The sequence below is a fragment of the Dendropsophus ebraccatus genome, chromosome 9 (assembly GCF_027789765.1).
Source record: "Dendropsophus ebraccatus isolate aDenEbr1 chromosome 9, aDenEbr1.pat, whole genome shotgun sequence".
NCBI lineage: Eukaryota > Metazoa > Chordata > Amphibia > Anura > Hylidae > Dendropsophus > Dendropsophus ebraccatus.
Window position 1 is genome coordinate 20,184,324 of NC_091462.1, and position 15,278 is coordinate 20,199,601.

General features: G+C 47.7%; 1 protein-coding gene across 1 annotated transcript in view; it reads left to right on the forward strand.

Moving 5' to 3' along the window:
• The first annotated feature begins 311 nt into the window (after positions 1-311).
• The window catches only part of ACVR2A (activin A receptor type 2A), a 46,377-nt gene continuing 31,410 nt past the window's right edge, over positions 312-15,278 (forward strand). Inside the window, exon 1 of the mRNA XM_069982667.1 lies at positions 312-781. Coding sequence (XP_069838768.1) covers positions 727-781 — 55 coding nt within the window. The 5' untranslated portion in view covers positions 312-726. The remainder of the gene's footprint in view (positions 782-15,278) is intronic.

The window sequence follows — 15,278 nt, forward strand, 5'->3', positions numbered from 1 at the left end:
AGGTGTTATCAGCAGCTAATCAATGCCATTCACTGCACACGTCTCTGGCGCCCCCAGCGCCCATTATCAGGTACTGCACCCGAGCCCGTGTGTCCCAGCAGCGCTATCTCCCCTGTCACCGCGGCTCCAACATTTTCCCCAAACCACGCCCCCGCTACTACGTCACCGCGCCCCCTTAACCACGCCTCTTCCTGAACCTAGCTCCCAAATCCTTCCCTCCTATAAGATGGAATCCAGAAACCCCGCCCCTTTCTCGTCCTGATTGGCTTCCTTACCTGTCAGTCACTTACAGCTCCGAGCCGCCCGGCCCCGCCCTGGCTGTTAGTCGCGGAGGAGGAGGCGAGAAAACAAAAACAATCGTTCGGCGCCGCCATCTTGCCCGAGCTCCGTGCGGCTGAATGGGCAGCGATGAGAGGACTCAGCGTGAGGAGGAGGAGGCGCCCCGTAGGCCGGACACGCAGCGCGGACACTGAGCGGCCTGACCGGAGCCAGTGACTGGCAGGGAGCGGCGTGTGCCCGTGCACCGAGAGGAGCCTCCCCCGCCGCACACACTAGTGGCCGTCTTCTCGCCGCCACCCCCGGGACATGGGGGCCCCGCTCTCCCGGCTGCTGCTGCTCCTCACTCTGCCCTCCGGCTGGTGACCGGCCCCGCGCAGCCCCCGTCCTCCCGCCGCCGCCATACTATTACCGCCAGTACTACTGTGCCGTGTGGATCTATCCGGAGCCATGGGAGCCGCCACCAAGCTGGCCCTCGCCGTGTTCCTCATCTCCTGCTCGTCAGGTAAGAGCCCGGCCCGCGGCTGAGGGGCCCGGAGGGGGGTCATCACCGGATATACCGCTGTGTACCGAGATATACCTCTATATACCGATATATACGACTGTATACCGAGATATACCGATATATACGACTGTATACCGAGATATACCGATATATACGACTGTATATCGAGATATACCTCTATATACCGATATATACGACTGTATATCGAGATATACCTCTATATACCGATATATACGACTGTATATCGAGATATACCTCTATATACCGATATATACGACTGTATACCGAGATATACCGATATATACGACTGTATACCGAGATATACCGATATATACGACTGTATACCGAGATATACCGATATATACGACTGTATACCGAGATATACCGATATATACGACTGTATACCGAGATATACGACTGTATACCGAGATATACGACTGTATACCGAGATATACCGCTATGTGCCACTATCTATTCCCTGTATACAGCATGAGGCTGAGATCTATTCCCGGTATACAGCATGGGGGATGACATCTTACCCTGTGTAAAGCATGAGGGAGAGATCTACTGCCTGTTTACAGTATGGGGGTGAGAGCTCACTGTATGTAGGATCTACTCCCTGTATGCAGGATCGGGGGTGAGATCTACTCCCTGTGTACGGGATCTGGGGTGAGATCTACTCTGTATGCAGGATCGGGGGTGAGATCTACTCCCTGTGTACGGGATCTGGGGTGAGATCTACTCTGTATACAGGGTCTGGGGTGAGATCTACTCCCTGTGTACGGGATCTGGGGTGAGATCTACTCCCTGTGTAAGAGCTCACATTAGACATCTAATCTACATGTGAGCCCTCTCCTGGCTGTGTGCAGGGATCCTGGAGATCTATGGACTGTGTTGGGTTATGGAAGGGATCTCACTGTATATACTGTGTGCAGGGGTCTTCTCACTAAATATCAAGAGATATACTCACTATATACAGGGGTCATGTTAGAGCTTCTCACTATATACAGGGATAATATATCTGCACTAAGGTATACATGCTGTATGGGAGAGCTCTTCATGCAGGGGTTATGGAGGAGCTCTACAGACTGTATAGAGATTATTATGGAGGAGCTCTACAGACTGTATATAGAGATTATTATGGAGGAGCTCTACAGACTGTATATAGAGATTATTATGGAGGAGCTCTACAGACTGTATATAGAGATTATTATGGAGGAGCTCTACAGACTGTATATAGAGATTATTATGGAGGAGCTCTACAGACTGTATAGAGATTATTATGGAGGAGCTCTACAGACTGTATATAGAGATTATTATGGAGGAGCTCTACAGACTGTATATAGAGATTATTATGGAGGAGCTCTACAGACTGTATATAGAGATTATTATGGAGGAGCTCTACAGACTGTATATAGAGATTATTATGGAGGAGCTCTACAGACTGTATATAGAGATTATTATGGAGGAGCTCTACAGACTGTATATAGAGATTATTATGGAGGAGCTCTACAGACTGTATATAGAGATTATTATGGAGGAGCTCTACAGACTGTATATAGAGATTATTATGGAGGAGCTCTACAGACTGTATAGAGATTATTATGGAGGAGCTCTACAGACTGTATATAGAGATTATTATGGAGGAGCTCTACAGACTGTATATAGAGATTATTATGGAGGATCACCATGTAAAAGATCAATGTACTATATACAGGGATAATGTAGGAGATGTATATACTATGTACAGAGATAGATATACACTATGTATAGAGATCCACAGGGAATGTCAGCAGCCTGTATACTGGGATCTATACTATACTCGGGGCATGTGAGGGATCTGTATGCTGGGATCTATACACAGGGAATGTCAGCTGCCTGTATACTGGGATCTATATACAGGGAATGTCAGCAGCATGTATACTGGGATCTATATACAGGGAATGTCAGCAGCCTGTATACTGGGATCTATATACAGGGAATGTCAGCAGCCTGTATACTGGGATCTATATACAGGGAATGTCAGCAGCATGTATACTGGGATCTATACACTGGGAATGTCAGCAGCCTGTATACTGGGATCTATACTATACTCAGGGCATGTGAGGGATCTGTATGCTGGGATCTATACACAGGGAATGTCAGCAGCCTGTATACTGGGATCTATACACTGGGAATTTAAGCAGCCTGTATACTGGGATCTATACACTGGGAATGTCAGCAGCCTGTATACTGGGATCTATACTATACTCAGGGCATGTGAGGGATCTGTATGCTGGGATCTATACACAGGGAATGTCAGCTGCCTGTATACTGGGATCTATACACTGGGAATGTCAGCAGCATGTATACTGGGATCTATACACTGGGAATGTCAGCAGCATGTATACTGGGATCTATATACAGGGAATGTCAGCAGCCTGTATACTGGGATCTATATACAGGCATTGTCAGCAGCCTGTATACTGGGATCTATATACAGGCAATGTCAGCAGCCTGTATACTGGGATCTATACTATACTCGGGGCATGTGAGGGATCTGTATGCTGGGATCTATACACAGGGAATGTCAGCTGCCTGTATACTGGGATCTATATACAGGGTTCATGTAAGATCTGTTGATACTATATGCAGTGATTGTGTTTTTTGCACATGGGATCATGTCTGTGATCTGCAGCCTGTGTACTGGGATCATGTCGGTGATCTGCAGCCTGTGTACTGGGATCATGTCGGTGATCTGCAGCCTGTGTACTGGGATCATGTCTGTGATCTGCAGCCTGTGTACTGGGATCATGTCTGTGATCTGCAGCCTGTGTACTGGGATCATGTCTGTGATCTGCAGCCTGTGTACTGGGATCATGTCGGTGATCTGCAGCCTGTGTACTGGGATCATGTCGGTGATCTGCAGCCTGTGTACTGGGATCATGTCGGTGATCTGCAGCCTGTGTACTGGGATCATGTCGGTGATCTGGTTCCAGTAGTATTATGGCATTCACAAGATCCCTGGATGACGTCATAGATGGACGTATAGGAGTTGTTGTAGCGTAAATGGATCTATGTAACTACATCAGTCGTGCATTGCCCTGGTTAGGGGCACTATTAGGGGTACCCCCACCTTTGCTCCAGTCCTCTAAAATGCATCAATTCCACTTGGTTATATGTTTCTGCACCTCCCTGCAACCTTCACCCAATGCAGCATCACAGTTGAGAAGATGTGACATGTATTGTGGTGCTGTCTGCCTTGAAATCGCTTTCCAGCTGCTGCAAAACCACGTCTCCTGTCAGCCTTCGGCTGTTGGGGCATGATAGGGGATGTGGTTTTGCAGCAGTTGAAGTACTTATTGCTGGGCCTTATGTGTGATTCGGAATTGGTACCAGTTCCATGGTCAGGGCCGCTGCCAGACACCTAAATGACCCATAATACAGCAGTGCATTAACCCTGTGCTCCCCGTTCTTGTAGCCGTCGGCAGAGCATTTCAGGACAGCCGTCCATGTGCTGCGCTGCTGAAACTCAACCTTTATTGACTGTATTGCCGTCTTATGATGTGCGCCCTCACTCCTCCCACCCATGACCACCACCTTTACATTTGCTGAGCCTGACACGCAAGTAATGGCCCGAATGCCCAGAACGCCGCATAGTATACATTAAAAACAGCTGGAAGTGGAACGTTTGATAGAGTATCTCCCTCTAAGTGGTGTAAGCAGGTGGCCGGCTATAGGCAAACACCGAGCGCAAATCCTCCCGGTGACAGATATGTTGCTGCAGTTGCATTTCTCACGTAATGGAAGGTGACATTCTGCAAGGGGGGGGGGGGTCGTCACTTTTTTTTCCTTTTAAATTTTTGGTGTGATCTGTATGCACGACAATCCTCTATCTATTGCAAGATGCATGCAGAGAGGTTGTTCACATGATTTTGGGGGTCTTTGTTCAATTTTTTTATTTTATATTTTTCTGCAGGGGCCAAGCTGGTTATATACGTTTTCGCTAGCTGATTTGTTGCACATGCGCATTCGGCTCAGCCGGGCATGCACGTGTTCTTAGGGGATTCAAGATGCATCTGCATGGGGATAAAAAAAAAAATAATTATTCAATCAATTTCTACCATTAGGGAAGAGTTAACCCCCCCCCCCCCTTATACATATTAGGGGTCGGCTTTTCCCTCCAAAGTTGACAGATTCCCTAATACATGGCCACATATGGAGTAAAAGTCTGGAAATGCCTGTGCTGGTCTTTAAAATTTGCTTTTGGCACCTCACTTTCCAGCTGCTGCAAAACCGCATCTCCTATCATGTGATTTGTAATATGGACAGGGCTGCTGCCAGACACCCAGATGTCCCATAGTACAGCAGTACATTAACCCTGCGCTCCCCGCTCTTGTATGTAGAGGATGGCAGAGCATTTCAGGACAGCCATTCATGTGCAGCACTGCTGAAAACTCCACCTTTATTGAGTGTATTGCTATGATGATGTGCGCCCTCCTACCTTTTGTACATTTGCTGAGCCTGGCGCAATTGACTGTCCATTTGTTTTCATCCTCATTTAAGTCAATGAGAAAAATCCACCCTAAGGTTCCTTTCACAAGTACAGGATCTGCAGCAGATTTTATGTATTTGAACGGACCCTAAGGCTATATTCACACAATTGTCGTGACTAGTCGTCTTTGACATTTAAAAAAGGCCGTTGTTGTTGAAATCAGTGCATGTAGGCCGGAAATAATTGACACGTCCATACAATTTGGTGAACGACTTCAATGCAACATATTACACTATGAAAACAACGGCCGTTCTTTTCTTATAAAATGTACGTTGTGTGAACATCTGCATCCCACCTGATCAAGGAGTCACATGGAAGCGTGATGTTAGAGTTGAATGAACAGCGCTGTATTGAGTGTAGCTGTGAGAATACACATGTATGAGGTCCCTTTAAGCTGCCCCCCCTTCCCTCCCAGTGGGCGCTCTCTCCCCCATAGGCGGCCTGTGCATTATTTGATTTATGGGATCAGGCTGTAGGGTGATGGAGAAGCTGCAGTCGCTCAGCATTAAAGGCTTTTGGTGTTTGCTAACAGAAGGAATCTAAATGTTTAACGTGTGATTTATCCGTCCTTTCCAGCCAGCGGAACGTGTTCTGCCTCAATGGCGCGGTGTCACGGTGGCACAGCCGATGCCATTCAGCTCCTGATTTCACTCCTTACTCACGGTTAGTTAGGTCCCGTATTGTTGGCTAAATGCAGACGTTCAGCTGGATTTGTAAAGCTTTCACCTCTTAGAGAGCTCTGCTGAATAGATCAGTTTCCTTGTGGTTATTAAATAGAAGTGGGGTGGGGTGGGGGTGGGGTGGTTTGCTCCGCTGTCTATAGTGGTATTGATTCAGCGCGGCTCTGTTGGGCTGTGAGAGTGCGGGTTCTGCCAGCTGAGAACCAGATGGAGGGCGGACGCTTTGTTTAAACTGAAAAGCTTAAATCTTGATCAATTTAATTTTTTTTTTCAACCCGCCGCTATAAGTGTATAATTTGTTTAATCGGGGGTGAAACCAAGACTGGTCTGCAAGGATGAGAACCTCGCTGCCAGCTCCTTCCTGCCGCCCTGGTCACGTGCGCCCTCCATTGCGTAATGTGGTGGGGGGGACAGAAGGTCGGACCGCCACTGTTTTGCATCACTCAAGTGTGTCGGCGTTTTATTTTCTCATAGATTTTCTCAATAGATCTCCGGAGCTGAAATCTTAATGCATGAGAGCACCCCCTTCTTTTATCATTACGTATATTTACACACTTGCCCTCTCTCCTGTCTTAACTATTGTTTGGAATGCTGGTCGTGCACTAGGAGGCTCAGGATGAGCAGTTCTATAGATGCTGCAGGGTTTGAACTACAATCTGGATGTTAGGGGCTCCATCACATGCAAAATTGTTCAGAATCCATGTCGGAAATCCATGCCATGCAGATTTTCCTATGGGAGAAATGTGGATTTTTCAGCATTGCACAGGCAAGTGCCCCCCCCCCCCCCCCCCCCCCCCAACCTGTGTCTTTTACAGTGTCCCTGTCACAAGTGGCTGTTTCTGGATCAGCGGTGAGTTTCAAGTCTAATCCTGAATCTTTTCTTCGTGGGCACGGAGACTGAATCAGGTGATAATGTGCCCGACCATTGGATCCATTCCATAGAGAGCCGAACTCTGGATTGGAAGAGAATCTCGCCATTGATCTGGAAGTGGCCACTCGTGACTCTTTAAAGAGGTTGTCTGGGCAAAATCCACTTTTCCCCTATCCACAGAATAGGGGAAAGGTAGGAGATCACAGGGGGTCTGACCTCTGTACCCTCCTGTTGATCTCCGTATCGGGCCCTGACTTCTGTGTTATGAATAGAGCCCCGGATACTGCACGTGACCCCAGCCTTTATTTCATCCTATGGAGGTGCCGGAGAGAGCAGAGTACAGCGCTCTTCTGGTTTACTCTGCTCTTTCCGGCGGCTCCATTGGAATGGATAGAGCCGCGGGTCACATGCCGTACCTGGGGCTCTATTTATGTCACAGAAGTCGGGGCCAATACTGAGATCAGTGGGGGATACAGTACTGAGGTCGGACCTCTGCGGTCTTAAGGCCCTTATTACACGGGCCGACTGAGAGGAGCAAATGAGCGCTATTTGCGCTAGTTTGTTCCTCGTTCCCTGCTTGCTGATGCCGCTATTATACGCGGCAGCAGCAAGCGGGTGAGTCTGGGGGGAGCTGCAGGGGGTGGGGGTTTGCTCCCCGGGTCATCGCTAGATTGTCCGGGTAGCCCATAGGATATAGCAGCGGTCTGCTGCCGCCACCCCTGTTGCACGGAGCACCGGCAGCAGGTCATTGCTATATAAGTCGTTTGCCTTTCAACATGTTGAAAGACAAACGACTTTAACGATCAGCCGACATGAACGATGTCAGCTGATCGCTGCCTCCTATTCTATGGGACGATTAGTGACCGTAACGGCCAATATCTGCCGAATACAGCCGATGATCGTTCCGTGGAATAGGACCTTTTTACCTGTCCCCGATTCACACCGGGCGCGCGCTCACTTCCGCCGGCTGCTTCGAGTCCTCTTCTCTGCCCAGTGATTATACGCCGGAAGTCACTCGCTTCCATGCATTCTCTATGGAAGCGCGTGACTTCCGGCGTTCAAATGACAAGGGAGAGAAGAGGAGTCACAGCGCCGGCGGAAGTGAGCGCGCGCCCGATGTGAACGGCACCGCGGGACGGAACTGACCGACGGGAACGGGACACCGATCATCTTCTGTAAGTATACATGACAGCGGCTACCCGGGGGGGAGAAAAAAATAAAAAGTGAACTGCTTCTTTAAGGTGTTGCAGGACTACTACTCCCATCATAACCTGCCATTGTAGTTTTAGAGCAACTGGAAAGTCACAGATTGGTGAACACAGTAGGTGAAACCATGGATTTTCAGGTGCCGATTTGGACAGATTTTGTGCTGAAGTAGTCATGGATTTTAGCCGTGGCCTAAAGCAGTGTTCGCACTACGTGTAAAATCTGCATCAGATCTAGTGACACACAGCAGCCCCTATTCTTTCATGCTTGTACGGTTTTCGCCATTTCCACATAGATTTATTTTATTTGTTTATTTTTTTATTCATTTTATGCCATCAGAGTATAAGTAGCTACCTCCTCTATCTGTGAATGCTGCCTAAAAAAGCAGAATTACAGTAAAGCTAATCCTCTTGGCAGCACGTGGCAGCACATACAGTAATCCGTGGCAGGGAGCTGACAGTCGGCCTTGGATTTCTGCCGCAGATACGGCTCTGATGTTTGATCAGTGTGTGGATATACCCTTAAAGCAGGGTTGAGGGGAACTTTCCGCCCTCCAGCCGTTGCAAGACTACAATTCCCATCATGCCTGGACAGCCAACGGCTGTCCAGGCATGATGGGAATTGTAGTTTTGCAACAGCTGGAGGGCAGAAGGTTCCTCATGCCTTTGCGTCTTGCAGAGATTGAGCTTCTACTATGGAGTCACTAGTAGTCACTCTGTGGTTTGTGTGTCGTGTGGGTTTTCATTATATGTCATTCACTTTCTTTTTTTCTAAAGCATCTGAGAAATTTTACACTTTCCCTTGGAGGCAACTTTTTCTTTTCTTTTCTTTTTTTTTTTCCCCTTTGTTCCCGGTGCCTTAGAAAGTTTTTTAGAAAGTAACCTGCATTGTTTTATGGTACTTTTACACGGAGCGATAATTCTCCGATCGCACGATTAACGATTTTGAATGAACTATGTTTTTTTTATAATGATCAGCGTTTAGACAGAAGGATACATCGTACGGAAAAATCGTTATGCGATCGTTTAAGCCTATCTCACACATAGGTGAAATCGTTGAATGATTGTTTACACTGAACGATCTGCGAAGTTTTTGCGAACGATAAACGATGATTTGAGAACATGTTGAAAGATCAAAATGAACGATTTCTCGCTCGTCATTTGATCGTTCGCTGCGTTTACACGTACGATTATCGTTCGAACTCGATCGTTATCGTGCAATTTCGAACGATAAATCGTTCCGTGTAAAAGGACCATTAGGGTCCTATCACACGGAGCGATTTTTTTTTAACCATTAACGACTAACAATAAACGATTGCAAACGAGATTGTTTATCGTTAACCTGAAATCGTTCACCATATTACACAGAACGATGGGCGTTAGTTACGATCGCTACTATGACCGTTATTGCGATCGTTACGACGATCGTTTTTTTCCTTCTGATCCCAGGAAAACAATGAACAATTACACTGAACGATTAGTAAACAAATGCGGAACTTGAGCGAACGAATGTGGAATTACAGCGAACGATTAGCGATAATTTTAGGTTCAGATCTGAATCAAAGACATACGAACGATTTTTCGATCCTTGCCTGCAATTACACAGAATGGTTATCGTTTTAATTAGAATGATATAACGATTTTTCGCACAATAATCGTCCCATGTAATAGGGCCCTTAGGGTCCATTTATACAGAGAGATTATCTGCCAAAGATTTGAAGCCAAAGCCAGGAATGGATTTGTAAAGAAGAGAAATTTCAGGCTTTCCTTTATGAGCTGTTCCCTATTTATAGTCCGTTCCTGGCTTTGGCTTCAAATCTTTGGCAGGTAATCTGTCAGATAATTTTTCTGTGTAAATGGACCCTAAGCAGATCCAGTACTAACTCCACCACTCCACTGATCCAGAGATTCCACTGATCCAGAACGGTAATAAATCTTGGCCGATCCTGGAACGTTGCAGGAATGCTCCCCTCCACATGATGGAGTACTGTGTCAGTGGGGTGTTTCGGGAGTTGTGGAGACATGTTCTTTGGCTTTCACATGATTTTTTTTTTTTTTTTTTTTCTCTTTCTTTTATTATTTGTGGAAATAGATTTTGGCATGTATATTGTACATTGTGGTTGTGTAGCTGCTCGGCATGCTGAGACTGGTCTGAGCTCTGCCATCATGACAAGCCAGTTGTTTCTTCTCTGGGACCTTTTGCATAATGTGTGGGAGGTAGCGGCCACCATGTTGTTTTTGGAGGGGGAGGATTGTCAGACCTGGGCCAGCATTGTGACACTTAGGCTTGTGAGGATTTCTATGATGCTGTGTATCGGGGATGGAGGTACCTGTGGTCCTCCAGCTGTTGCAAAACTAGCCTGGACATTGTACTGAGGTTAAATGGGCCCCCACCCCCCAGTAACAGCACCACTCCTTTCCATGGTTACATGTGGTATTGCATCTTTCTTCAAGTCAATTGGACTTGGGATTAAAATACTCCAGTGAAAATCTTTCAAATCAACTAGCTTCATAAAGTTATTTGTTTACTTCTTTTTCCACACTTAACAGCTGCTGTAGGTCCTGCAGGAAGTGGTGTTTTATTTTCAATCTGACACAGTGCTCTCTGCTGCCACCTCTGTCCATGTCAGGAACTGTCCAGAGCAGGAGAAGTTTTCTATGGGGATTTGCTGCTGCTCTGGACAATTCCTTTTATGGACAGGTGGCAGCAGAGAGCACTGTCAGACTGGGAAGAATACACCACTTACTGCAGGACATACAGCAGCTGACAAGTACTGGAAGGCTGGAGATTTTTAAATAGAAGTAAATTACAAATCTCTAACTTTCTAAAACCAGTTAATTTGAAAGAAAAAGATTTTCGCCGGAGTATCCCTTCGTGTAATTGGACCATAATTCCACATGGTTTATTCTTTTGCTGGGATCAGGTGGAGTAAACGATTGTTGTAACGGTTGTCACTAATGACAATCATTCCGTGTAACATGGTGATCGGTTTCAGGTAGCTCTCGTTTGCGATCGTTAAGTCGCTTTGTCAGCTTGGACCCTAAAGGCCGTATTCCACGGCTGCGGGGGGGTTGTCCAGGTGATTGCTGGTCGTCCGTGCAGCCCATAGGATATAGCGGCGGTCTGCTGCCGCTGTTCCTATTACACGGAGTGGCGCCACCACATCGCTGCTATTTAAGTCGTTTGTCTTTCACATGTTAAAAGACAAACGACTTCCACGATCAGTCGACATAACGATGCCTGCTGATCATTGCCTCCTATTCCACAGGACGATTATCGGCCGTGCCGGCTGATATCGGCCAAATACGGCCGATAATTGTTACGTGGAATAGGGCCTTAAGGCTTACGTCATGACTCGGGACGTACATGTATTGTATAAGCGGCCATTCATTTGACTGCTGGAACCAGTGCGTCACATCCTTGCAGTGTTTGCTTCTGTGTATAAGCCAGAGCCCAGCCCCAGTACATACCGACCGATGCCTACCATCTACTTGTGTGTTCGCATGGCATATAGAGCACCCATTGCCAACCACATGCTGATGGTGAATGCCCTACACCTTACTTGTCCTCCACCATGTTGATGGTCCGGACCCTTCAGAATACCATAAGACCTGCATTGCAGCACAGGCACGCTTACTTATTATCAAGGCTTTTTTTTCCCCTCTTGTTTAAATGGCATCAGTCTTAGAATCGATATTCCCTTTGCTAGGAGGTGGCGGGCAGCCAGAAGCCCTGGCAGCAGCGGAGAGCACAGGCCTGAGAGATGGCCCATCGTGCTTTCGCAGAGCCTGGTGGTTTTCTTAGCAGATTATTGCAATTCCTTTCTCCTTTCCTTACATGTCGGCTCTCGAGTTCTTTAAATTGCTTCACAAATGGGGGCGAAGTCTTGTTCTCACAGGTATCACTGTTACCTGTCCGGGGGGCTCCTAACTATATGCAGGGGGGTGTAGTGACTATTTGTGATGGTATTGGGGTAGGAAGCCGGCAGAATACTGGGTCAGCTGTCTGCATTGCTGTAAGTGAACGCCAGTCAGGGTCACACTGATCTCCGAGGCCTTGGCTACAAATGCTGAGGTCCATGTAGCCTGTCATTGTATCGTCCGAAGCTAGAAAAGAAGTAGATGCACAAAATGATTAGCTCCTTGTATTGCAGGGGTGGCAAACTCATGCCCTTCAGCTGTTGCAAGACTACGATTCCCATCATGCCTGGACAGCCATTTTGCACAGCTGACGGGCCTAAGTTTGACACCTGTGTTGTATTGTTTCTGTAAACCAGTTCTCCCTAGCTGTATCAAAACTACAACCCCCATCGTGCCCTGATAGCCTTCTGGAGAAGTACGTTGGAGACTATTGCTTTCTGTGCAAAACCACAACTCCCAGCATGCCCTGAGAGCAGCTCTCGTCTATTAGGGTACAAACCCACGTACCGTATACGCAGCAGATACGCAACAAATATGCAGCAGATTTGATGCTGTGTTCAGTTATTTAGATCTAATCTGCTGCGTATCGCAGCAGTAAATACGCTGCATATACGGTGTTTGTGGGTTTATACCCTTAGGGTACATTCACACTTACTGGATCTGCACCGTCCCCGGCGGCCGGAGCATACATCACCTCCTCCCCGCTCCGGCTTGCTTCAGGAGTTCCAGGCATCTGCTGGTCACGCTCAGCCAATAAGTGCGCTGCCCCGCCGCAGCCACTGATTATGCAAAAGAAGAGCCCGTGGAGCCTCATTGAAGAGTCTCTAAACACAGGACCAGCCAGATATCCCTCCGGGAAGGACCCCAGCGGATTTGATCCAAATAACTGGACACAGCATCAAATCTGCACCAACAAACCTGCTGCGGATCCTGTATGTGTGAACGCTCCCTTAAAGGGAAAGCGTTAGATATAAATAGTGGCATGACATAAGTCTAATTCTACCATCTGTAATAGTAACCAGAAACATGAGCAGCGCCTACCGTTCCGTGTGGTCAGAATTCGGGATTTGCAAAGTGGAGCCACCATGGCCAGGAATGGAGTGCGAATGTTGTCTTTGGATGATGGATGTGGTGAAATTACAACTCCCAGAATTTAGATGTTGGGAGTTGTAGTAGAATGTGTTCTGGTCATGTGATTTGCATCTGGGAATTATGGTGCGTTTACACAGACAGATTTATCTGACAGATTTTGGAAGCTAAAGCCAGGAATGCATTTGAAAAGAGGAGAAATTTTAGTCTTTCCTTTATGACCCGTTCCCTGTTTATGGTCTGTTCCTGGCTTTGGCTTAAAAAATCTGTCAGATAAATCTGCCTGTGTAAACGCACCATTAGACGACAACAAGCGGAGATCTTGGAAACCAAAAGTGTATACATCCATTTAAACCAATGGTAGGGAACCTTGGCTCTCCAGCTCTTGCAAAACTACAACTCCCATCATGCCTGGACAACCAAAGCTAAAGCTGGAGAGCCAATCTTCTCCACCCCTGATATAAACAGTAACATCCTATTTACTGAATCTGCAGTGTCTGTATTACGGCCTCAGGTACCGACCCGGCCATCCCTCTGCAGTTGGCCCGGGACTTACAGTATTCTGAGCCCAGCCGAAAGGTAATGACCATACACCGTGCTGTAGCCCCTAGCTGAGCCTGGTACTCTGCATATCACTGTTGTGAAACTAGTATATGACTAAATGCACGCCGCGGTTAATAACAGAATGGCGTAGTAAAAGAAAATGTGGTTTGTGTTGTGATGACTGTATGTAAAACCTGCTGGGTCAGGTCGGCGAGCATGCTCTTATGCAATGCGGCTCTTATTAGTAATACAAGGGACTATGAGTGAATAGACATTGATATGGTACATGTCCATACATGAGATGCCACCACAATGATCTGGTACCACGGATGATAGGTGTATAGTAGTAAGGTTTCCTATAGTACGCTGGATGTAGCATAGAAGAGCATGTGGTTTTCTCGTATTTTAGTCTATGATTTTGTGGTGTTAACCACATGTCTATATAGATGGTTTTCTGGTTTCAGCAGTGGGGCGGCAGCTTCCTCTTTCTTCCCCCTCGTATAATGCCACTTCCTGCGCAGCGATACCTCTTCCTGTTCTGGATTGTAGTTACGGTTATAACATCGTATCTGGGTTACTTACTTTTACTCCGGTCACGGTTGATATCTACGAATGATCTTGTTGCTAGTCTATGGGCGGCATAATTGTGTTTGGTGAGGAATTTGCATTTATGGCCAACTAGGTGTGGAGGGGTCAGACCCCTAGTAAGCCCACCTAATGGTAGATCCAGGGGCCATGACATTGCCCCACTATGATGGTTTCTTACACACCAGCACAGTAGGCTGCTTAGACTTTTCATGATTGCAGGTGACCCATGGATTGGCATCCATGTGCCCCCTACAATCATAGACCGTGCAATCCGGGCAGCACCCAGTGATGTGCCCCCCCCTACAATCATAGACCAGGCAATCCAGGCAGCACCCAGTGATGTGCCCCCCCCTACAATCATAAACCGGGCAATCCGGGCAGCACCCAGTGATGTGCCCCCCCCCTACAGTCATAGACCAGGCAATCTGGGCAGCACCTAGTGATGTGTGCCCCCCTACAATCATAAACCGGGCAATCCGGGCAGCACCCAGTGATGTGTGCCCCCCTACAATCATAGACCGGGCAACACCCAGTGATGTGTTCCCCCCCCCTACAATCATAGACCGGGCAGCACCCAGTGATGTGTGCCCCCCTACAATCATAGACTGGGCAATCCGGGCAGCACCTAGTGATGTGTGCCCCCCTACAATCATAGACCGGGCAGCACCCAGTGATGTGTGCCCCCCTACAATCATAGACCGGGCAGCACCCAGTCATGTGTTCCCCCCCCTACAATCATAGACCGGGCAGCACCCAGTGATGTGTGCCCCCCTACAATCATAGACTGGGCAATCCGGGCAGCACCTAGTGATGTGTGCCCCCCTACAATCATAGACCGGGCAGCACCCAGTGATGTGTGCCCCCCCTACAATCATAGACCGGGCAGCACCCAGTCATGTGTGCCCCCCTACAATCATAGACCGGGCAGCACCCAGTGATGTGTGCCCCCCTACAATCATAGACCGGGCAGCACCCAGTGATGTGTGCCCCCCTACAATCATAGACCGGGCAGCACCCAGTCATGTGTGCCCCCCTACAATCATAGACCGGGCAGCACCCAGTGATG